The following is a 25,056-nucleotide window of genomic DNA, read 5'->3' as shown; positions in this document are numbered from 1 at the left end:
TCTCAGTGTGACAATGTTGGCTGTTGCATTAGGGTTGATTACAGTGTTGCTTGGAAGAGCGTCAGGTGGTATTTCAGACAATTTTCGAGCAATCTATCCGATCTGAGTTTCTAGATTATGTAATGATGTCTGTTGACTTTTTAGGTCAACTTCATGTTTTAACAATACTCCGCTAATATCAACGGATCTTGTGTCAGCCTTCTTTTCTGCTTCATTTGTCTTGGTCATGATTTGGATCAACATTTCTTTAATTTTTTAGTAGCTCGGATTATGATGGATACTGGAACTTTGTTCTTGAAATTGAGGTTTAGGTTGGAAAGATTGATTCATCGGCCTCTTTTCGAATCCGGGTAAAGTTTGCGTGTTACCTCCGTGCTTCCAACTAGAATTTGGGTGGTTTCTCCAACCTGGATTGTAATTGTTACTGAAAGCGTAGTTTTGTCATGTGATTAAATCAACTTCTTCCATGGCCATAAGGACTTGTTTGCAGTCACTTGTCTTATGTGTTCCACCATAGGTGTCATAGGTGATCTTAGTTTTCGATACTTCGGCTTGAAGTTGTTCGAATTTTTTAGAGGGTGCTTCAAGTTGTGTGGTGGCAAGAGTGTTGAAATCGACGTGGTGCATTCCTTTATGGGTTGGTGTAGATATTGGTGGGTTATAAGCGAAACTCTTCTTTGCTACCTTCTCCATGATTTCAAATGCTTCGTTAGGTGATTTGGATCTCAGGTCTCCACCGACAACTTGGTCGATAACCTGTTTGTTTTGACTGGATTGTGCGTCAAAGAAAGTTTATACTTGTAAACATACGCTCAGTCCATGATGTGGGCATCTTCTCTGATACTTTTGTATCTCTCCCGTGCTGCGTGTGACTCATCATCATCGGTCCAAAATCCGATAATGCTGGCTTGGTATTTTGCAGTTTTATCAGGCGGAAAGTATTTGAGGAGAAACTGTTCAACCATCTGGTCCCAGTTAGTGATGGAAACAGAAGAAGGAGATTCTATCCATTCTAAGGCTGGTCCCCTTAAAGAGAACGGAAAGAGTTTGAGTTTTATCTGATCTTCTGAACAATTTTGGATTTTAAAGGTTCCATAGATTCGTAAGAATCGAGATATATGAGAAAGAGGGTCTTCGTCGAGGAGACCATGAAATTGAACTGAATTTTTCACCATATGAATGGTGCTTGATTTGATTTCGAAATGTTCGGTTATATCGGGTGGAGCCACTCAATTGCCATAGCCTTCGAGAGTTGGCTTGGCATACTGGCTCATGTTTGGTTCATTGTTTTGTGCTTCCATAATTTCTTCGGTTTGATTTTCTCCTAATGTCGTGGCGTCTACTAACTCGTCTTTTATTGTTTCAGCGATTTCTGCAGTCCTTTTATGTATTCGTCGACGAAAAAGTCATTCTGGTTCAGAAATTGGGGAAACAAGATCAGCTCCGAATGTAAAGGGCATGGGATTAAATCAAATTTTAAACTATCAGACTACAGCTTAGTTAAAATTAAGCTAAAAGTTAGGTTAAGCTATGTTAAAACTAAACTAAAGTATAAGTTAATTAAGCTAAAGTAAATTTTAGGCTAGCCTTTAGAAAAAAAAATCTAATCTAATAGTTAGTAAAAATAAAATAAAATAAAAGTTAAAAATTTATACAATTATAAACAATGTAAATTAAAACTTGGATCGTTCTTAGAAACGTACCGTGTCCCCGGCAACGGCGCCAAAAATTTGATGTGATGCGTTGAGTGCTTATAAAATATATGATATGGGAGATTTAGCTTTCGCACAAAATCGTGTTTTAAATTTATAAAAGTGATTTCTATTAAGACTAAACACACACAAAATATGCAAGTATACATATCGTATATGTAGAATAATATTGGTAAGAACCAAGTATCGATTTGTGGACACAAATGTTTATAATAATGAATCTTCGTTTTAGTTCAATCAGAGAGTTTTAATCATTTTGGGGTTAATTTTTAAACTTTTTATAAAATAGAAATACTTATATATATAATATGTAGGTGACATGATGAGAAATTTTAAATGAGTAATTCAATTATATGAAGGTTACCATCTAAGATCAAGAATCCACTCCACTCTTCCTTGATGATTATTAAGTAAACATGTGATAAACTTGCCTTAATAATATATGATAGAATAGTCCTTCCTTTCTAAGTGAACATGTTTTATGACATAGAAGAAAGTAGCATGCGTATTTTCAAATCCATCGTTGGTTAATCTCATACTACCACGAGAATGTCAATTTAAGTAGGCAAGTAGTTTAGTAAAGTAGAAAGATTAGGATTGACTTTGATTTCTAAAATACCAATTCTAACAACTTTGGGTGATTGTAGTTAACTCAAACAACCTCCCCTTTGTTGATTTAATTAGGTTATAATTACACATTCCATTAACATATGATTTCTTTAACTAGCATTATAACCTAAGCAATCGTGTTAACAATGTTATTTCAAAATTATCAAAACTAGAGAAATAGATCATAGCTTATATCTCATCATTTCTAACTTCAATATAAGAATCCGTGTTTTATCTTGAATAAGTTATCAAGGTATTATTTTTACTATTTTTAGTCTCCAAGAACATGAGTGAATCATGAATGATTGTTAATCATCAACCTTGATGTATTGAGTTAAAGTGATAAAACGTTTCTTCATCAAAGGATAATTGCAAAATAACAATGTACTTTACCAAACAAAATCACATGTTCAACATAATCATCAAGAAAAACAAAGCTTCTTCATAGAAGTTAGATGGTAAATGGAGTTTAGCTCATAATGAGCATTGTTATGATCACTAAAAGAGATGAAGATAACAAACACATGATCAAACTAGAACAATCTTACCAAATGTGAATGTTACTTCCTTCTTCAATAGTGATGGATGATGATGATGATGACCTCCAAGCCTTTAAACTCTCCACAAAACCTTCAATATAAGTGTAAATTGGGTGTTTTTATAAGAGAAACTCGTATAGAAGTTTTCTTCAAGCACACCCAATCAGTGCAACATGCTCATCTATTTATAGGATGTCTGGGCACTCAGGCACGACCTCGTGCTCCATGAGGCATGCACCCGTGTCCACGTGTCCAGTCGCATTAAATGCTCTGTCAGATCGTACATGCTGACTCAGCACGGGGGCGTGCTTCTAAGGCACGGCCTTGTGTTTTTGGTCCTTTGTTATATTTCTTTTGTCTTTTCTTAAAGGTGACCACAGCCCCTTGCCTTCTGAGACACGGCCCCGTGTCCACGTGTCCATTATTTTGTCTTTTCTTGCAGATTTTTGTCTTTTCTTGCATAGGAAAGCATGGGGGCGTGTTTGAGTGTTTTCTTGGGTTTTCTTTCATTCATTTTTTTTTCGGCTTTTCGCTTGTTTCTTCGTTTAAGGCTTGGGTTTACCTGAAAAAATATTTTTTTATGATAACTAGCTATTTGAACTATATTATTTGATGGAAGTTGCAGTTTTTAGAGATTATTTGATGCTAAAAAGATGTATATTTTCATATACATTATGTTCCTTAATGAGTTTGCGTTTTTCTTTTCAAAGTTTCATGGTAGTTATTATTTATTTTGGTTTCATTTCGGTTTTAGTTTTTATAAATTTGTTTCGTTTCGGTTCGATTATTTTTAATTTCATTTTAGGTGGGTTTAAATTTATTCAGTTTTTCGTTTTGGTTTTTACAGTTTCCGTTTTTGGTTCGGTTTCAGATTTATCGGTTTTAGTTTTCAATTTCATTTCAGTTTTTGTTTTAATTTTATTGGTATTTGGTTTTATTTAGGTTTTCGCTTTTTTATTTAGTTTCGTTTCAATTTTTATTTTGTTTGTTTGGTGTTTAGTTTTAGTGCATACTGAAAAATGAAAGAATATGGAGGGTTCACAAATTAAATGAATGTTCACATGAGTTTCAACTTTCAAGTAGGTTGAAGTCATTGAAGTTTTATATTTATTTTATCTTCATAACCAGTAATAATAAATTCACATTTGGTATATAGGATTTAAAATTCTAATAACGTAGTATGTGTTACGTTCATTTTTCTTCTTAGTCTTCAAGTGTGCTATTTAAATTTTTATTTACATTTATGAAATTGGATCATTTTAGAAATGTTTCTATTTGCTTTGCTTGGGTCAAATTAGATCATCTTAAAAGGGTATCAGTTTAGTACTGGTCAATGAGTCGGTATAAAAAGGTATCGATTTTGTTTGGGTTTCAACGGGTCTTTTTAATTTCGTATCAATTTTGTTCGGGTCAATTTTGGAAGATATTGATTTTGGTTCGGGTTATAATGGGTCATTCTAAAAACTTAACTATTTGACTCTGGTCAAGCATGTTATTTTAAAAAGGGTTCGATTTGGTTTTGGTTCTTACATGCGCTTTGGACGTGCTTCAGTTTATTAGGGTGCAAGACTTTTCACATGAAATGTAAAACAGTTTTCTTAGTCAGTTAGTCACTACATTGTTAGATTGTTGTATGAGTATTTATGTCATCAACTGTGTTCCCGGTCCAGGAAGAAAATAAGCACGAATTATTCTTGGATGCTTATGGAGAATCTTTCATGGATGCTTATTTTCTTATTTGCTTGCTTTCCAGACTAATGTTAGTGAAATTTGTTTGTTTTCAATTAATATATTTTTTTAAAGTTTATGAAATTTATGTTTTAAAGTTTCTATGTAAACATTCTGCTATGTAAAGTCATTCTTTGTAAGTTAATGTATTTCAATACTTTGTTTGCGTATGAATATGGATTGCAATTAAAAATCATGTCGTTGTCTCAAAAAATATATTAAAAAATAACTTGTCGTTTGAAATTACATATGTATTTACTTGACGATTTCTATATTTTCACATGTTTCGTGCACACGTCAATAACCTAGTATAATATAAATTTGTTAAAGTATAATAAAGGTGCTTAAAAGGTAATAAAAACAAAGTTACCATTAAAATCTCACTTATAGACCAGAATCTATAAGACCATCACTACAAAAAAATTAGCCTAAGACAACCTTTATTTCACAAAAAAAACTGCATTAGGTTAAGTTGCATTAGATTTAGTGCAACCTTTTTGTTAGATAACGCAACTGTTTCTTTCAAATGCAACACTTTTAAAGGGTTGCATTAGAAAGAAACAGTTGGATTGTCTTAAAAAAAGGTTGTATTAGGTCTAATGCAACTTAAGCTAATGCAGCTTTTTTTGTGAAATAAAGGTTGACTTAGGCCAATTTTTTTGTTTCTATGGGAGTGTTTTACATCATGAGGCGCCACGTCACCATAGGGGTGTTTTGACAAAAATGAGTGTAACCCCAACTAATCATTACATAATTATTATTTTATATTATTATTTATAAAAAACAAATAAAAACCGCACCACCAATCATATTCCACCCTTTACTCCTTATCCGATGTTGTGTGAGGATCGCCCCCCCCCCCCCCCTCCCTTTCATAGCGCCCTGATGGGCGGCGTTCTCGACGCTATGAGGCACATTAAGAGTGGGAAGCACCTAGAGTGAGAAGCACCCCACTACAGGTGGTCTAAAGAGTGCTATGAGAGGAAGGCTTTTTAAAAATCCCATGAGAAAAAAGTTTCTCCTAAAGAGACCTCCTACTCAGCATACCTCTAATTACTAAAATCCAACATACATCTGAACCGAAGGAGTTTGGGTTAAACCGATTTTCACCATGCAACGTACTCCTCTAAGGTAAAGCATAAATAAGATCTTATAGAAACATATATTATAATTATAAAGACAAATTAGATTAAATGAAAGATTTGGTGCCCATATAGTGACCGGGCCAGTGGCGGAACCATTGATCTAGTAGTTTGTTTTTTTAGTTTTGATTTCGTAATGAACATATAAGAAACCAATCAAACGTCAAATTTTTAGTTTTACCATCGTAACAAACGTGACCGAATTCATGTAGACTCAACGCATCAACTCCTGGGACTAGCAACACTCGGGTTTGACCAACGCCCGGGTTTTACCGACTGATGTCACTGTCACACCCCAACGTAAGGCGGAAATGTCGGGGTGTGAGCTGATTGTTCATAGCTCTCAAGGTACTATTATGCAATATTTAAAAGTGACAATATCTATTTAATTCGATTAAATGATTCAAATAACTCAAGTGCAAGTACAAAATCAATAATCATACAACAATACAATTTATATCACAAATGCTCTTGATTAAAAGATTTCTAACTTAAATTCTTCACTAAGTTTTCACCAAATCTTGCAACTAGTTCAAACAATAACTTGCATATGCGTATAAAACAGAAAGGTTTGTCAACAACACATGTTGAGTGAGTAAAACACTAATTTAAGACACAACAATAATATATAATAAAGAAAGAAAGATGCAAACTGTTCCCATGAGAATAAAAAGTTAAGCCATAGCACATAAACAATCAATCAAACCATAAAGAAAGGGCTCAACCAATTCCATATAAATAGACATTGGTTACCAAGCAAGGACTAAACCGTTGCCATAAAAATGGACATCGGTTGCCAAAAATAGTCGTATGATCATACTATAATGAGGAACTTCACCAAAATGCGTTCAAATAAAGCAAATAAGCAAATAGCAAGTTAGGCATAAACTGATATACACATAAGGATTAAACAGTTGCGGTTTTAAATACTAGATAATATACAAATACTGTAATACGCATATGTCCCCTAAAAAGTTTAAAAAATAAGTAAAAAGGGGAGTGATTCCTAACCTTAGCGATTAAGCAAGAGATAATGAATAGGTAAGAAAGCGGTAAGTCAAGCTCTTCGGGATTCACCGATGAGATATCCTAATAAAGAATAATTGCGAGAGTAAATATAATTTGAATGACGGAACTAAGATTCGATAAAGATTCGAGATTCGATGATCGGGTTCATTCTAATGAAAGCTTAATATTGCAAAGATTTATTACTATTTTATTATTGTAAATAGTATATTTTAATTAATAAAATCCTTAAATAAATGTTTATAAAGTTTTGGATAGTTTATATAACGAGATTTGTTTATTACAATCAAACAACACATTTAAGGTATTATAAATATATTTTTTTATTATTACTAAAAATTTTTCTTTATTAATAATAAAAAAATATATTTATAATACCTTAAATGTGTTGTTTGATTGTAATAAACAAATCTCGTTATATAAACTATCCCCCCCCCTCCCAGCCAAAATGAGCTTAACACACCCACTCATAGCCAACAGGCTAGGGGGTTTAGTTGATTTTATCTCAGAACCGTAATTACAAGACTAGTCAGTTTAAGATCCATATTTTAACATAAACCCTAACTAATCAAATCGGTTAATCTCATGTATAATTGTTCGATCAATCATAGGGTTAATGCAGAGGGCCTAAAGACGATCACATCATTATAATTAGTTACCTGGTATTATGTTGATTCAATGACCAATTAAGTCGATGAAAGCCAGCGCTGAATTGATTAAGAATGGCATAAACGATCTGAGTTATACTAATTAACGTTAGGGGTTAGATTGGCGATGCAAAGAGGATACTACATGAGCGTTTAATTGAATTATGATATTCGTTTTCTTGTATACTAGTTAACAGGTTGGCGTCGGTGGTTAATATAAGAAATACGAATCCCTATTTGATCGATTAACAAATTTACGAGTGTCGGCAGGTCTCATAAGGCAAGATTAATAGATCCAATGATTTGATTTCCAAGTTAAACGCTATAATTAAGGTCCAAGAAACATAAACGGGTCACGATTAAAGAATTGGATTGGGTAAACGGGTAATGGTAAGTGGGTTATTGGGGTTTGTATAATAATAAAACAATAATATAACAGATTTTACCATTTAGTCCTCAAACTATGAAGTTGGAGACAGATTTGAGTTAAAGTTTATGTTTGAGTAATTTTTGCACATTTTCCAAAGTTTTATTATATAATAAATATAATGAATAATAATAATAATAATATAATAATACTTATAATAAACAATATAATAATATAAAGATAATTAATATTTTGTATCGATTTAAATTTCCCGAAAATGAAATGGATCGGGTAACAATTAATAGAATAATAATTTGATATCCGAGTTGTTACAGTCACCCCATTTGTCCACCTTATTTTTATAAGTAATTTTTTTGTTGTTCTTTTAATTCCGATACCGTAAAGAACGTAACCAAAACTGTAACGAACACACCGGAAACCGACCTATTCACGTAGACTCGCCAACCGACAACACTCGGGTTTTACCGACACCTGAGTTCTACCGACCGACCAACGTCATCCCAACGGTTCACCAAAATTTTTATATATTTTTATGTTTCATTTTCACTACAGAAACAAAAATAAGCGAAACTGGCCATATTCACGTTGAGTTATCACCTCAACGCCCAGGAACAACGCTTGGGTTTTACCGTCACACATGTTTTACTAACCGAATAAATGCCGTTTTTAAATAGGGAGTGGGCGATCCAAAATGTCACGCGAGGACCGCGGAGGCGGGCTACGATACGCAAACAGGTCGAACGCATCTTGATCCTTCGTAAAGTATCCATACCGACCAGGTGCAACAAGAGTAGGCCCATGTGGGTATGTAAAATGAACGGGGCGGTTGAACATGAGAACTAGGTTGTTAGTATAAAATGATTGTGGTATATACCCTTAAAAACTCGAGCTCGACTGGCTCTCACGTTGGAACCACGTCCTCTACCGACTCCTCTAGCATCGAACCGGTTCACACATTCTTTAAACTCTCTGTGATTTTTTGATTGGTTGATTGTGGTTGAAGATTGGTATATCATTTATAGAAATGAGCGTGTTTTTGAGTTGTGTATGTAAAATGGTAAGTGACTGAATATAAAATTGAGAAAAGGTTTTTATTTTTTTAAATCTTAATGCCCCCCCCCCCCCCCCCCCCCCCCCCCCCGATGTTCAAAATTTTCCATTGGGCCCTGTCCAACATTTGAGGTACCCGATTTGGCCATTAAAAACAAGGTGGCGGTGTTACCGCTCGTCATGGGTACCCGATCAACGTTTAACGACGGTGTCCCTTAACCCTTAACCAACCTAAAGTTAAATTCAAGTAGGAATCTAAAGTTCTAACTTGATTTTATTTTTCTAAAAACGGCTTACGTAGAAATATGAAGACTATTTGGCTTAGTGTCAAGTTATGTCATTATTTTATTTTATGAAACCAGCCTTGTATTGACTTTGATTTTGGTAATCAAACGTGAAGGCAATCACTTGCAATCCCTTTTTAAATGAATGCAGTATGTTGTTTTTCACTTCTATTAACTTTGATTTTGGTAGAATTTAATTTTTCTTTGAAAAACTTTATGGATTCATATCTTTTAGAAACAATAACATTAAAAAGGTTTATATACCTATATCTGTCATAATATAGGAGTAAGGGATCTCTCAAATTTTAATAGATATCGCTCTTGTTGTATATGGTTCAAATAACAAGGCATATAATTTTAAGAATGTATAAGTAAAATAGTCTTTGCTTATTCCAAAATAATATACAACAATGGTCCTTCAACTTCAATAAAATTTTGTTAATATATTAAATAGTTACAAATTTCCCCCTAATTATAAACCACATACCCCACGAATTTTACGGTCGTAACTTTTTCACACATTAATATTTTTTCTAAAAAATTTACACCATAAAAACGAACATTTTGTTCTCTTTAATTTGAGTAAAGTATTGCTATAGTTTATTATTTTTTTTAAAAACTAACATGCTACGTGATTAGTTATTATCGACAATAGGTCGGGAAGGTTCAGCTAATGGTGTCGGATGGGTTAGGGTTGGAACAGGTTAATACAAAAGGGTTAATTTAGTTCATGTCGGGATGAGTTTAGATCGAAAGGTTTATGTCAAAACGGGCTTCGGGTTAAAACGTTTTCGGTTCGGAACAGGGTCGTCAAAACGGACTGGGTTTTGAAATTACTGTACATTTCATCTTTGCTTCTTGCTTGTCGCCACCAGTTACGCGAGTTCAAGCATCAGTTATATGGATGACATTGTTTATACATACCGGGCTGCTCGCGTATAGGCATTATGTGGCGCGCTTACTGGCACTGGTTACACGTCCGAAGCCACGTTTTTAATGCATTTCACCTTCGGGTTACACGCATACCGTTGCGAGGTTACAAACATACTAACACCGGTTGCATTTGCGCACATGTGTTAAAAACTAAATTTATTCCTTATAAAAATTAAAACAAAAAATGCACTCTAGTTACCCTTTATTCTGGTGTTAGTGTATTATAAACAGTTAAACACGTCAAATTAATGAACCAAATCACAAGTCATATATGTTAGATACTGTACATCAATCATAATTTGGATGCAGTTAAAATTGTGTATATCAAACGTGACCTATGTAACCAATCTATCTAATCGCGTCAAACTTGTTGTTGCGTTGACCTTGTAATTTTATATTACAACTTTAAACATGTTGGTGGCTTGATATATCAATGTCGGATCTTGAACAAATAATCTAGGTGGACTGTAAGATCTCGATTATATATTCTGGATGGGCCGACTCAATACATGTATATTTTTTTAATTTCCCGGAATATCACACTACTGAGTGAAAAAATTGGGTGAACCGAGGCCCGCCTGACCCAAGCTATGATCCACCAATGCTTGACATGCTAAATTAAATAGTTTAAACGTGTCAACTCATTTAATTTAACAAGTCAACCAGAACACAGCATTTTTATTAAATAGGTTTTTGTGAACAAAAAGTCAAAACCTTAGTGTAGGGCTGACATATCGTGTAAACACGTACACGATAAGACACAAACACGAAACATGTACACGACACGAAAACTTATTGTGTACCTGTATCCCAAACCCGAACACGAACATGTTAATACTAGTTATACACGATAAGACACGAACATGTTAATACCGGTGGCGCCGCTGCAACTGCGAGGAGGCCGAACTGCCGGAGAATCGAAGATGTGAGAGGTAGACGTGAGAATCGAAAGGTTGTGACTACCAGAGATGTAGAGGGAAACCATCGAACTACCGAAGATCTGAAGAGTGAGAATCAGAGAAGGGTTTGTATCCCGTCTGTTTATGTTAGATTAGAATGATGTGCGTCGTGTTCAATTGTTTGGTATAAAAATTATGGTTAACTATTTAGGGTATATAACATATTATATTATTATATATTTTTATTTATAAAAAATCTAATCATGTACTTAACAGGTAAACATGTATTTTACATGTTTAGACACGAAAATTAACAGGTTGATTCGTGTCTACCTGTTTAGTACACGAAACTCGTTAAATCCATACATGATATCTGTTAAAGTCGTGTAGGTTCGTGTACCGTGTCTAAATTGCCAGCCCTACTTCATTGTTTTCATGGCGTGTTCATGTCATGGTAGAGCATTCGCAATAGGGGTGCTAAGGAACAGTAAAAATTCGTGCTACGTTAGTAGTCCTTTCAAATTTTCACTCATTTATCAAAAACTAGTTTGAGGTCCGTGTATTACACGGGTAATTGATAAAAATTTTAAACTTTAACTATTAAGTGAATACAGTCAACAAATTGATCATATATTGTTAATACAATTACAATTTACATTAAAATTACATAACTAAGATTACACAAATATGTTAAATAAGTAAAAACTTTATTTTACATTACACTTGTGATTGTATTAGTAGGTATACATTGTTTATCAAAATCAAAAACTTTAGTCAATGTCTGTTTGTAACTCTTAATAAGATAACATATATGTATGCTTATAACTCTTGATACAGCCACACATAGTTGTTTGTGTGACAAAAAAGATTCTTCAAGTACATATAACTCTAGATAAATGATAACATATCCATGAAAATAATTAAAACAAATACCCACACTCATAACATATCATACCTTTTAATCAATTAATATGATGTCATTTGAGAACATCTACTCATGTTTCTAAAAAAAAACATGATTATTTCAAAAACCATATTACCTGAACTTTGATGATATAATAATCCCTAGAATCTTTAGAATTTGAAATTGATTAATTATGATAAATTTATTGTCATTAATATTATGTGTATGACAAATTTTTAATTGACTTTATATTTTACAATTAAAAATTGTATAGTCAAGCAACATAAAAACCGAAAATTAAAATATAACAAAATGATTTAATTCATTTCATATGAATGTATTGTCAGGAAAATGACAAATACATACTTACATTAAACCATGTTTAATAATAGTGATTATTCTGAGTTAGAAAAATATTAGAAGATTTAAAGTTGAATAAAAAGTAAAGGTAGTAATTTTTATTTATAATAGTTGAAAGTAGGGTTGTCACTTTTACCCATAACCTGAAACCCAACCAAGAAAACCCGTACCCAAACTAACCCTACCCGGGAAACTCAAACCCAAGAAAAATACTAACCCGAGCCTGAACCGAAGTAATTTGAGTTGGTTCTTGGGTCCGAATTCTAGGCTTCGGGTCAACCCGAATAAACTTTTAGTTTTAAAATAATATATATTTTTAGGTATTAAAGGCTAAACCTTAGCCGTTGGCGTTATCATGATTTAGTCCAAGTCGATTGTTATCATTACACATATTATGAAATGACTTTTATCTACATTTAATAAAAATAACGTTTATTTACATATTGAAATGACTTAAAAGATAAAGACCTTATATTAAATTGGTTGAAAAAAGGGAAGGAAGGCTATGAGATTGACAAGTGACAAAAATGGTAGTCTTTTATTAGGGGGGAGGGGGTGGTTCATTGTGATGGTTTTTCCATCACTTTAACCACCCAATGATGATGTGCCACATCACCCCACCCAAATCCATCACTAGTGATGGAATTTAGTGGGTGGTGGTAGTGTAATGGTTTGTTTGTTTGTTTCTCAACGGTCACAACACAACGCGTGATCACCATCATGCTTTTCCCCCATCACGCGTGATGAGGGGGACCGGTGGCGGTGTTCCACGCTATACAAAGCGTGGTGGAGCCCCGTCACGCACCACCCCCACCCCCTTAGAATAGATAGATACTAGTTTTCTCTCTGTTAGTAAAGGCTAAAGTGTTGAAAACATTGGCAAGACATTGTCTTTTATATTTAACTTTTTTATAACGAAACTAACAAATGTATATAGTATAAATCCACGGGTAGAGAAGAGTATGGGGAAGTGAAATGAGTGTTAGGGATGAGCTCGGTTTTCTATTCCGATTTTCTTAAAAACTTGTTATCGGTACAAAAAATGTTCGGGGGATGTGGTTGATTTCCCATAAAAATATGGGGTTGGGGTACGGGGATTAGAGATGGAATGGAATGCAATTTTATGTGTGTGTGTGTTTCAATTGAAGACTAGCTGTTAAACTCGTGTATTACACGAAATTTGTCAAATGACCGAATAGGGATTTCCTTTTGAATTTGTAGATTAATTTTAATATAATCACATACACACACACTTCAAATGTTACATATTTAAATTTTATTACATTTCTTAAGACCGAAATAATGTTTAAGATGACATAAAATTATATATTGGTATCTAAACATATTATAATATGAATGTAAGTTAAATGGTGTTTTACAAATTGATTGTAAGATTATAAATATTGTATTTATTTAATGAAATTTGAAGTACACAAATAACTAAATATCTATTATAAACATAGGTCATTAATTATTATACGATAATGGTTCGTTAATTTTTTATTTAACTAGCTAATAATTCACTGTTTGATTTTAAACTTATTATAAATATTCAATTATTTATACGTTTTTTAAATTACATTAAATCCCTTCTTCACATGAGTTACAACTAATGACCCATGGATAGCAAGGATTAAGGAGAGTGAAGATTAGAAAATATAAGGGAAATTAAAGTTAAGATCGATTGTGGTTAGGACACGTCATCATCATCATCATTATTTTTGTTTATTAGTATAGATAGATGTAGATGGGATTGGGAATGGGAGATGGGGTGTGATTGCTCTAATAATATACAGACACCAAAGCGAAGCTCCCGTAAGACCTAGATTTTAGCTCGTTCTTGATAGTGAAGACAAAGATGGATTAGTGTGAGCCAAAGAAACAATCAAACAAGTATATAAATAGAATGTAGATAGAAAGCTATGATCCCAATCACGACTTGTATTCAAACATAAGTGGCTTACACATATAAAACTGACACTCACATATGAAGGCCTAGTTCCTTATTTATAGACCATTGCGCCTTGTTCTCCAAGCAAACCACCACTTTATGAAGAACCTTCTAGTTTCACAAACCACCATGAAGTTTCGCAAGCATTCCTTACATTTGTTGTAGTTTCACATAAGCACTTAGCGAAACTAGCATATCCAACATGGCTTTCGTATTTTTCATGGCTTGTAGTTTTTCATTAGAAATATGCGAAACTAACTAATCCTTGCGTAGCTTCATGAAACATCTTCAAACGTCAAATCTTTCGCTGCATAATTTTCTAACATCTGCAAATATTATGGATTGTTTAATTGATATATCATCCTCAAATCTCAGACCCAACACACAAAAACTCTCATTAGTATGCCAATGCGTCTAATGTTAAAGCTAAATCACCATTTGTGCGACCACATGGTTAATGCATCCTTCATTGATTTACAACCCGTAATTCATTTTATTTAACCATTATACGCTACGAAGTGGTACTTTGGTGATTCAAGCATCACAAATTACAAGCATAAAACACGGGCTTGAGTATGAAGTGGTACTTTGATGATTCAAGTGTTTACAAATTACAAGCATGAAACACGTCTTTTGGGCTTAAGTATTTGTTTACCTAAGGTCTCCAAATGTTTAAACGAAAACATGCTTGATTCACTTGATACATTTCCAATTATGAAAGAAATTTTTTAGCCATGTTTGAGTTCTCAATCGATTTGTAGTTGTTAATAAGCGAGTTCTATACCAATTTTCAAATCAAGCATGTATCTTGCTCAATCCTTATTATCCTCTTTCGCATAGAACTTTTTAATTACTTTATGCAAAAGTGCTTTCTAAGTATCAATTTACATATAACCAATCAACCCCAATCAATCCTGTCTTTTTGTGTTCAGTTTTAAACTCTATAAATTTGATCCTTCCAAACATTATTAGACAGTTCGCTATGGGCGCGGTAGTGGGCTCCCTTGGGGCGTGGAGGGCGCGGTTTAGGGGGCGCCGAAGGTGGGGGCATCCTTGGAACGACCGACGCACTTGGATTAATTTTGTGGGCCCTCCTCAAATTCGCCCTCTCTCTCTCTCCCTTACAAACACACACACATGTGTGTGTATGTATGTGTGTGTATATATATATTGGGGCGCACAAGGGACTTTAAACAACAACAAGAAGTTATGAAGAAGGACTTTGAAGCCCCATTTTTTACGTGGAGATAACGTGACAATGTGAAGGAGCTTCGATACCCCACCACCATAAAGAAAGAACAACCTTAGGCACAAGAATCGTATGTAATTAACCCAACATAATTTCTCCCCCCCCCCCCCCCCCCCCCCTCTTCACCTTTTGGAGTATAATTAAAGATGCAAACTTATACGTATACTAAATACATGGATATAAAATTATAGTTTGATTAAACAAACACCATGTTTCTTTTGAAATATTCATATTTATAAAACCCATATAATAGTTGCCTTCTTTATTTCAACCACTTCATTTGCTTTTTTTTTGAACGACGAAAAAAGGAATATTTATTAAACCACCAAATGGTATAGCAAGAAACTAACCGGGCCAGGTACAATCTACCTCCCGAAAGAAAGAGAAAAAAACACCAAGAAACAAAAACAAACACCACAAAAACCTCCCTACACGTTAAAAGATCTCCAACTCTCCCACGTTATATCCGTCATTTTCGATCTATTAAGCACCCATAAAAAGCCCAAAGCTTTTATATTTCCCACTACAATACCTAAACGAGCCGACTTCCCATTGAAAATCACGTCATTCCGGGTCTTCCAAAGATACCAAATTGTCGTAAGGCAAATAGCATGGAAAACTTTAGCCTTCCACTTTGGGAATTGAGTATATTTATACATCTCCAAAATATCACGAGTACCGAAAGCAAAGAAAGACGGGACCTTACACCATTGGGAGATCACTTGCCAAGTTGCTTGAGCGAAGGGGCATGAAACCATAATGTGCTCCGCCGATTCTTCGGTTAAGCCGCAAATTGGACAAACAAACGTCGAGACCGCAACGTTCCGTTTTACAAGCGACAGTAGGGAAGGAATTTTCTCCATTTCAGCTTGCCACGCAAGAATACCGACTTTTTTCGGGACCCAATTGTTCCACTCGAAAACGTAAGTTGTTCCGCTCACCACATCTTTTGCCATAACTTTCTTAATGTTCCTTACGGAGAATTCAACTGAATCATCAAGTAGCCAAACCCATTGATCATTTCCTGCACTTATATTAATATGTTGACAAAGTTGCAAAAGGTTTCTTAATTTCATAATTTCCTCCACAGTTACAGGCGCGCAAATCCACTCCCAAGTCCTATATATCGCTCCGCCATACATTAGTAACCGGTTCGACACCAAACAAGATTTTACCAACTCAAGTTTAAACAGTAAAGGGAACCGTATGAAAGAGGCTCTTCGCCATTCCATCGCTCGAGCCAAAAAACATTGTATTTTTACCGTCACGAACATTGCTCTTGAAAGCATTGCACAAGTTTACCCCCAAGCCTTCAAGATCCCTTTTTATTCCAACAATCTGCTTCCAAGGACCGGCAACCGACATCTTACCCGGAACCGGTAACCACATCCTAGACGTATGATGGAGAGCCCACATTGTCTTTCGCCACAACCCATGTTTCTCCCTTTTGAATCTCCACCACCACTTTGCTAACAAAGCCAAGTTAGCCTCTCGAAGCGCACCCAAACCTAGCCCTCCGCTCGCAACAGGCGCAATAACTCTTTCCCAAGCCACCCAATTTATTTTTTTATTTTCGTCCGACCCGCCCCAGAAAAAAACTCGTCTTAAGCGTTCCAACTTTTCCAAGACTCCATCCGGAGCTTTATACAACGAGAAGTAATAAGTTGGGAGGGAATTTAGGACGGATTTGATTACCGTAACCCTGCCCCCGACAGACATTTTTTTCGCTTTCCAAATAGAGAGTCGTTTCTTGAACATATCCTCCACTGGATCCCACTCTTTAATTACATTCATATTCCCTCCCAGTTTCAAACCCAAGTGCTTGAAAGGAAAATCTCCAGTTTTGCACCTTAGCAAATCCGCCATTGCCTTCCTTTCCGATTCATCAACTTTAGTAGCATACAACCAACTTTTGGAAAGGTTAATCTTTAAACCCGAAACCAAGTAAAAACATCGCAGAATACGTTTTAGATTTAGTACATTACTTTCTTCCCAATCACCTAAAAAAATCACATCATCGGCATAGATAAAATGGGTCAACAGCGGACCATCCACCCCACATTTAATACCCCGGTATAGACCCCTACTACTTGCTCGTTTCATTATCCAAGTTAAGGCTTCCATAGCTATTATAAATAGAAACGGGGAAATGGGGTCCCCTTGACGGAGACCTCAGGAACACAAGAACTCATGTGTAGGATACAAACAAAAATTCAAATTTTCACAAAACTCAAGATCATTTAATGTATACATTAAATAACTTTCTGAATCAAAACCATTTGTTTTAAAAGTTAACATATCCATCCAAATACAATTAAATATTTAAATCTCCTCTTTAATCCCAAATAATTATATATATTAAATAATTTTTCATAGACTTTAGTTTTAAGAGAATGTGGAAGTGATTAATATGTCCAGTCTGTTCATTTGACCTTAACTTTTTCTTTAATTTCACTCATTACTCCTCTCCAAAACCATAATTATTGTACAACCTTTTCAACTTTAAATCCACCAAACCAATTTAACCCAAGCAGTTAAAACCAGACCCATGTCGGTTATGGCCGCCTTCATATACTCAAATAATCTTGAAATATTTAAAGAAAGAAAAAGTTGAAGCATTTGCCACTTTGATTGATGCTTGCGTTTTACTATTATTATTAGATATATTTATCACCTACTACTTATCATCTTCTTCCCCACCACCCACATTCACAGAATTCCATGTGAGTAGTTAGTTGGTTGTGTATTCTCTGCAATTACAACTATTCTATTCTCATTCTCTTCAAATTCAAAATAAAAATCCAATCTTTATTCATTTTAAGGGGGCTGTTGAGGTTCTTGATTTCATATTCAGACACCCTTTTGGGAAAAAGACTCTATACACATTTTTGATATTGTGATTCTTGATATGGGTTTGGTTCAATTTGGGTTCTTTCGTTGGAGATCTAGATGTTCTTGACAAGTTGTTGATTCTTTTGAGTTTGAGTTTCTACTCAAGCATCTTCACATTCAGGTAAATCTGTAATTAATGCTCATTATTTTATATATCCTTTCAGATTCTTAAGTTTGAGTTTTTATTGTGTTTGATGGTTTTTGTACCTTTGAAGATCTGAGTTTGTGGTCATTTTTGGTCTTTGTCTTTGAATCAAGTACTTGAAAACTTTGGGTTTGCTTTAACTGATTCAAATTCAAACTGATATTAGTTTTCACAAACTGATTTCATATACATTGTTCTGGATCTACTCAAATCTGAAAGGACACTTGTGTTTTTCCACCTTTTTAGATCAATCTGCAAATATTAAAGAAATTTGGAACTTTGCCAACACTATGAATAAGCTATGTTTCTCAAATCATGATTTTTTTTTAAAAAAAAAATTGGTGAAATAAATTTCTATCATTTCTATTTCAGCAAAATTGTTTTGATAATATTATTATTTATATAATAAAATCATGGTGGACCTTGTTTTGAGATCTGGAGTTATATTATACAAATAGGATTAGGTTGTTTCAATGCTTGTATCTCTTATGTGTTCATGATATTTGGTCATGGTTATTTACTTCTTTATTAACTTGTAATTGTATAATGATTTTTGTTTTAAAATTATAAAATTTGGAACTAAAGTTGATTGCCAATCAAGAATTTGGATTCCAGTTCTAGTTTCAAGAAACATGAAATGAATTATTTTGTGAAAAAGGCCTAATAAGTTTTTTTGACCAATTTCAAAGAAAAAAACATCTTTTTTTCTCACATTTAATTCAATTTATTAATTTTCAGGGTATTTACAAGTTTTTGCAAATGGGTCTCAAGAAAGAGATGACAGAGGAAATTCCATCATTGAATCTTGAAGTATGGCATCTTATAGCAATCTTTGTGGCATTATCCATTGTGGTTGTTTTATGTCTTCTTTGGTGTTACACTGTCACAAAAAACAAGTCTAGAAGAAAAAACGACAGGCTTCCGGTTACTCAAAGACCGACTGTGGTGTCGGCTGAGATCAAAGACATAAGAGTTGACCAAAATTCAGCTAATGTATTCGTTGGTCAAGATTCAAATCATCACACTTTATGGGACAAGTTCAGTGATAAAGATAAAGATTCAGACAAGTTATTGACCCGTCCAAGTGTCGATAAGAGCAAGTATGGTGATAATAGTAGCCAATCGGGATCGTTTAACCACTTGGAGAAAGAAGATGTGGGTCCCGGCTCGGGTTCACATCCGATGACCAGTAGTTCACCTTTATCTGGTTTACCTGAGTTTTCTCATCTTGGTTGGGGCCATTGGTTTACTTTAAGGGATCTAGAAACAGCAACAAACCGGTTTTCTAAAGATAATGTGGTTGGTGAGGGTGGGTACGGTGTTGTCTATCGTGGTCAGCTTGTTAATGGCTCGCCTGTTGCCATCAAGAAGATTCTTAACAATGTGTAAGTTTTGTTTAGAATTTTAAACTTGTTAGTTTTTAACATGATTTTTTTTAAAGGGGTTAAATCTTTTTTGTATTTTAATTGTAGAGGACAAGCTGAGAAGGAGTTTCGAGTGGAAGTGGAAGCAATTGGTCATGTTCGCCATAAAAATTTAGTCAGACTTCTTGGATATTGTATTGAAGGAGCTCACAGGTTTAGATAAATTTGTGCTAGTTAAACTATTTTACACTTGATTTTTAACTTCAAGATGAGCATTGTGACGATTTTGTATTTTAACTTTTATTATTGAATAACATTTTAGGTTGTTAGTATACGAGTATGTCAACAATGGTAATTTAGAGCAATGGCTTCATGGAGCTATGCGACAGCATGGATATCTTACTTGGGAGGCTCGTATGAAAGTTATCCTTGGTACTGCAAAGGCGTAAGTTACTATCTTTTATCTGACTTACTTTAAATTTAGTTACCTTTTCATCTTGGTTTCTTGTTTCTTGAAATCATTTTTGTCTAAAACAAGAAACCATATACAGAAAAGTTAATTTTTTATTGGCAATAGCTCAATATACAATTCTTTTGCAGGCTCTCGTATTTGCACGAGGCCATTGAGCCAAAAGTGGTGCACCGAGATATCAAGTCAAGCAACATATTAATAGATGATGAATTCAACGCCAAACTGTCTGATTTTGGACTTGCTAAGTTATTAGGTGCTGGCAAAAGTCATATTACAACTCGAGTGATGGGCACGTTCAGGTAATAAGTTATAACAATAAACACCTTTGAACTGCAACTATTTAAAAGCCATTACTTTTATAATACTCACCTCAATATTTGATGTTGTATAGGTATGTAGCTCCAGAATATGCAAACAGTGGTCTTTTGAACGAGAAGAGTGACGTGTATAGTTTTGGAGTTCTGTTATTGGAAGCGATTACTGGAAGGGATCCGGTAGATTATAGTCGTCCAGCAGATGAGGTATGTGTTTAATGTTTTATTTTTAGTTTAAATAAAACCACTTAAAAGTCAATTTGTGTGGATTTTAATGTTTTGTTTTTTTGGAATCTTTAGGTGAATCTGGTTGACTGGCTCAAAATGATGGTTGGAAATAGGCGGTCAGAGGAGGTTGTTGACCCTAACATTGGTACTAGACCATCTAGAACAGCACTGAAACGCGCACTTTTGACCGCTTTGAGATGTGTTGACCCTGATTCTGAGAAGAGACTTACAATGGGTGAAGTTGTGCGTATGCTCGAGTCTGAAGAGTATCCACTAACACGAGAGGTTAGTTTTTAGACTAGAGGCGGAAAAATGGGTGTGTCAGGGTGGTAAATATGGGTAATTTTTTTAGGACGTGTCAAAAACATGTTGGGTTGACTCAAATCACTTTTTCGTGTATTTTTCTTGAAAAAGTGATTTATAAATTAACAACGGGTCAAATATGGTTGCAAAGGCTATATCTTTACAACATTTATAGATTCTTGGTTTTCATGATCCTTAACCACTGGGTACTTTTTAAAATGAGTCAAATCACAGTGTACTCATTAGTACGGGTATGGGTCAAACATGTTAAGTTGACCAGAGTCACTTTTACATCTTTTTTTTAAAGATCAGTTATAAATTAGTAACGGGTTAAATATAGTTGCAAAGGTTAAATTTCTTCAAGGATTCGTGGCTCTTGTTTTCTTTACTGCTCTTGGTACTAAAAGTGGTTTGACCACAGGGTACTTTTTGAAATGGGCCAAAACTGGTTGGGTTGACCCGAATCACGTTTTTGTTTGTTTTTTTAGAAAATCATCATCATCATCATCGTACTCAGTATATCCCACCAATAGCAATGCTATGGTAGGGTCTGAGGAGGGTAAGATGTAGACAGCCTTACCTCTATCCCATAGGGATAGAGAGGCTGCTTCCGGTTGCAAAACTTTATTTTTTTAGAAAAAATAAATATATATAATCTAATATGTGTTGCATATGGTTGCAAAACATAGATGTTTACAACAATAAGAGTTTTTTGAATTTCTTGATTGATTTTTGGTACTAAAAGAGGTTTGACCACAGGGTCGAAGACGGCGAAGGAGTCAAGCAAATGCAACGGAACCGGAATCTCTGACGGAGAACTCTGATGTTGAAAAGGGCACCAAATAAAGTTTGAAGTGATGGACCAACTTCCACACAGTACAGCAATGAAGTGCAGAATACTGTTCTTGGAATCATTGAAACCAAGATGATGATAATGATGGCAAGCTAATACCAGACACACATCTTATTATTATTTATTATTATGATTATGATTATGATTATTTACATGTAGATGATGATGTTGGAGAGATTGATTTGTGTATGATGAAAGTCAACTTTAAAGAGATATTACTGGTGTGTACAGTTTCTTTCTTTGTATGGGTGTGATCAATACTAGATTGGCATGACCTTAGTTTTTGTAGTAAGATTTTGGATGCATTTGTCTTTTTTTTTTTAAAGAATGATGGATTCATTTATATACATATTGTTTTCTGTCATTTGCAGCAATCTGGTTCTAAAGTCATACTATAGGAATAACAGTAAGAACTAAGCAATTGCTTTTATCAAGCATTTGACTTTATGTTTTGAGTGCTGATGTGATGCCTTTAATCTTAAATCTTAACTGCTACTTGATTCCTTTGGGTTCATATGTTGCTGATGATACTTGTATAAAAGTCGGTTCGAGGAGTTATGAGTTAACTAGAATTACAATGTGATGCTGGTTTGTGGTTTATATTCATGTTAAAGCCAATGCCAATGATGTTGATAGTCATTTCTAAGATTGTAAGCAAACTAATCAAATTTACTTAATCATAATCAAACTCGAAACTCTTTCTAACAAAAGTGACACCATAACTAACGCCTTAAAATGAAAGTCACTAGTCAAATTGATATCATGGTTACTGTTGATCATGATCGGTTTAAATCGTGAAACCGTCTACTATTTTGTTAGTCTTTACTTATTTTATGTTTTAACACTTGATAGCTTAGAAATTCTTCTTATTTCTACTATTATTAATGTTATTATTTTTGGTATGTTCTATGTTGTGATATTTGTAGTTTCAAAAATTCTGACACTTAGATATTATTATTACTATAATGTAGTTTTAGGAATATGATGTTATGATATTCTGACATTCTAATGCTCTTACATTATGTATTTTAAGTTTGATCATGTGCCCTTCTATATAGTCTCTATATTAGTTAAAACTTAAAAGAAAATTATGTTAGGACTTTTAAAAAACTGTTAACCAAATTTTCTGTTTGATGACAACTTTATAAATTTTGTTAAGCATTAAACCATCATTTTTCATCTCTAAAAAGTTAACTGTTGAAAGCCTCTGTGTTTGAAGAATCGAAATATTTGAAAAGCTTTTACTATTAGATTCATTTTGCCAACCTAATCCAGGTTGTCTTTTCTAATATATTTTATTTTCACATGCTTTTGAAACTTTTGTTTCTTTAAAATAATCAGAAATTCAAAACTGCTTGTGTTGTCATTGCTTAGTGATAAAGATACAAACTTGAAATTTATCTCACAAATAGTGGTTTACTTTCATACAAACATGTAATAAAAATAACAAAAAATAGTTTTACATACTTATTTGCAGTGGTTCAGCTGCCACAAAAAAGGTAACGGGTTACACCCGAATACCATGGATAGGGTCTGGTTCGCGGTTGCTGCAATTTTCAAATGTATAGTCCGGATCGGGCCCTTTTGAAACCCACAAAACCCTCCATTTATATTGTTTCTTATATATTGTTAATTAAGTCAAGTCAATGAACCATGAGTCTATTAAAACTATACATCCATGGAATCCTAGGTTTGGGTTACTCTAGATGTGTTGGTGTCGATTTCGGATCAAACTACGCTTAGCTAAAAGGATTGTATTTGGTTCAAGAGACAAAAACTTGTACTAATATGTTTGTGGGTAATCAAGAGGCATGCTAATTCGTTGATGAAATTAACAAAGGTTTATGAATTAATTGTTTTAGTATAAGAATACATTAATGGCACGTGCCGTTCTATATTATTTGAAACTACAAGATTTTTCGATAGTAATAAACAAGTTTGGTTGAACGGAACCTTAATGCTCAAACGAACCTACTGTATACGATATCCAACTTGTTTATTCTATACGAGGAAAAACTTGTACTTTCTTTTACTCATTCATATATTAATCTTGAATGTCACGGGCCATTGTGAATCATGACGCAACGTGAAAACAATGACAAAGTCCATAAACTCGGTAAATCCTTCCCGTTCAACAAAAGAAAAAGGAAGTTCGTCCACTATAATGGCTATATCAAATTATGCTTATACTATAAAAATTCATAAATCTTGGTCAGTTATAGACAGCTTAAATCACCGAATTAGCATAAATTTTGTAACTTGAATCAAATACGATCCTTATAGTTAAGTGTGCTTGCAATCGATCCGAAAGTGCCCAGATGACACTTAAAAGTAAACCCAAACCTAGGATTCCATGGATGTATAGTTTTTATAGCCAACCGGTTGTTGTTTAACAATAAAGAGACTATTGAACCATGTGATTAATTAAAAGAGGAAAAGTAGTATTTTGCATCTGGATCTTCAACAATTTTGCAAAGAAAAAGTAGAAACATATCGAACACATAGAATAGTAGTAAAGATATCTTGCTTATTCATATATAGTTGCCATGAAACATGAAGATATATCATAGTTCATGCATGCATGTTGGACGAACAGTAAATTCTCGAACATGAAACAAATCTATAATTAAACAAGATTCATGCAAATAATATATAGCTAGGTTATGAAAAGTGAACATAATAATATCGGATTATAACCCAAGCCAAAGCCCAAACCATACATTATACTTTGTTGTTTATTGATAAATGAAAACAAAAAAAATCGGCCACACGTAAAGTATGATTATATAAAAAAGATGAACTCTGAGTCCTAACTTTAGTATAGCCTGAACACAACTTATTTAACTCATTTATTTAAACGTGTCAAGCATGTTGATAGGTACTAATCAAGTTGTAGACGTGTTGATCAGGTTGGTGGAAAAATTAATTTAGTGTATAATGGGAAATCATAACAAATTCTTGAAGGGAGTTGATTTGGGCATAAATTGTATATGGATTTATTTGAGTCTTCATTCTTCAATGGGTCATTTTGGGTCTATTTAAACTAGTCAAAAGGTCAAAACTG

The 25,056-nt window shown here is 34.0% G+C and overlaps 1 protein-coding gene across 2 annotated transcripts; it reads left to right on the top strand.

Moving 5' to 3' along the window:
* Nucleotides 1–18,121: 18,121 nt before the first annotated feature.
* On the top strand, nt 18,122–22,135 carry LOC143611658 (putative receptor-like protein kinase At5g18500). 2 transcript variants are annotated; one of them, XM_077085834.1, is made up of 9 exons: nt 18,122–18,144; nt 19,197–19,843; nt 19,931–20,035; nt 20,145–20,267; nt 20,423–20,593; nt 20,686–20,815; nt 20,909–21,121; nt 21,899–22,048; nt 22,081–22,135. In XM_077085834.1, exons 2-8 carry the CDS (start codon nt 19,218–19,220, stop codon nt 21,983–21,985), a joined length of 1,455 nt encoding a protein of 484 aa, XP_076941949.1. In that variant the 5' UTR covers nt 18,122–18,144; nt 19,197–19,217; the 3' UTR covers nt 21,986–22,048; nt 22,081–22,135. The 2 variants fall into 2 exon arrangements, with proteins under 2 accessions (XP_076941949.1, XP_076941948.1); XM_077085833.1 differs by lacking the exons at nt 18,122–18,144; nt 22,081–22,135 and adding an exon at nt 18,215–18,434 and having other exon boundaries at nt 21,899–22,059.
* Nucleotides 22,136–25,056: the final 2,921 nt, after the last annotated feature.

Source organism: Bidens hawaiensis, unplaced genomic scaffold (assembly GCF_021521415.1).
Source record: "Bidens hawaiensis isolate Kalapana, Puna unplaced genomic scaffold, B.hawaiensis_p1.1 tig00031883_1, whole genome shotgun sequence".
Taxonomy (NCBI): Eukaryota; Viridiplantae; Streptophyta; class Magnoliopsida; order Asterales; family Asteraceae; genus Bidens; species Bidens hawaiensis.
This window is presented reverse-complemented; position numbering and strand designations above follow the sequence as displayed.

What these genes read in the sequence shown, in the direction of transcription:
- LOC143611658 (XM_077085834.1), top strand. Translation starts at nt 19,218, where the DNA reads ATGGGTCTCAAGAAAGAGATGACAGAGGAAATTCCATCATTGAATCTT. An exon ending in TGTATTGAAGGAGCTCACAG is followed by an intron (nt 20,036 to 20,144) that starts GTTTAGATAAAT and finishes ATAACATTTTAG; the next exon opens with GTTGTTAGTATACGAGTATG. An exon ending in CGAGTGATGGGCACGTTCAG is followed by an intron (nt 20,594 to 20,685) that starts GTAATAAGTTAT and finishes GATGTTGTATAG; the next exon opens with GTATGTAGCTCCAGAATATG.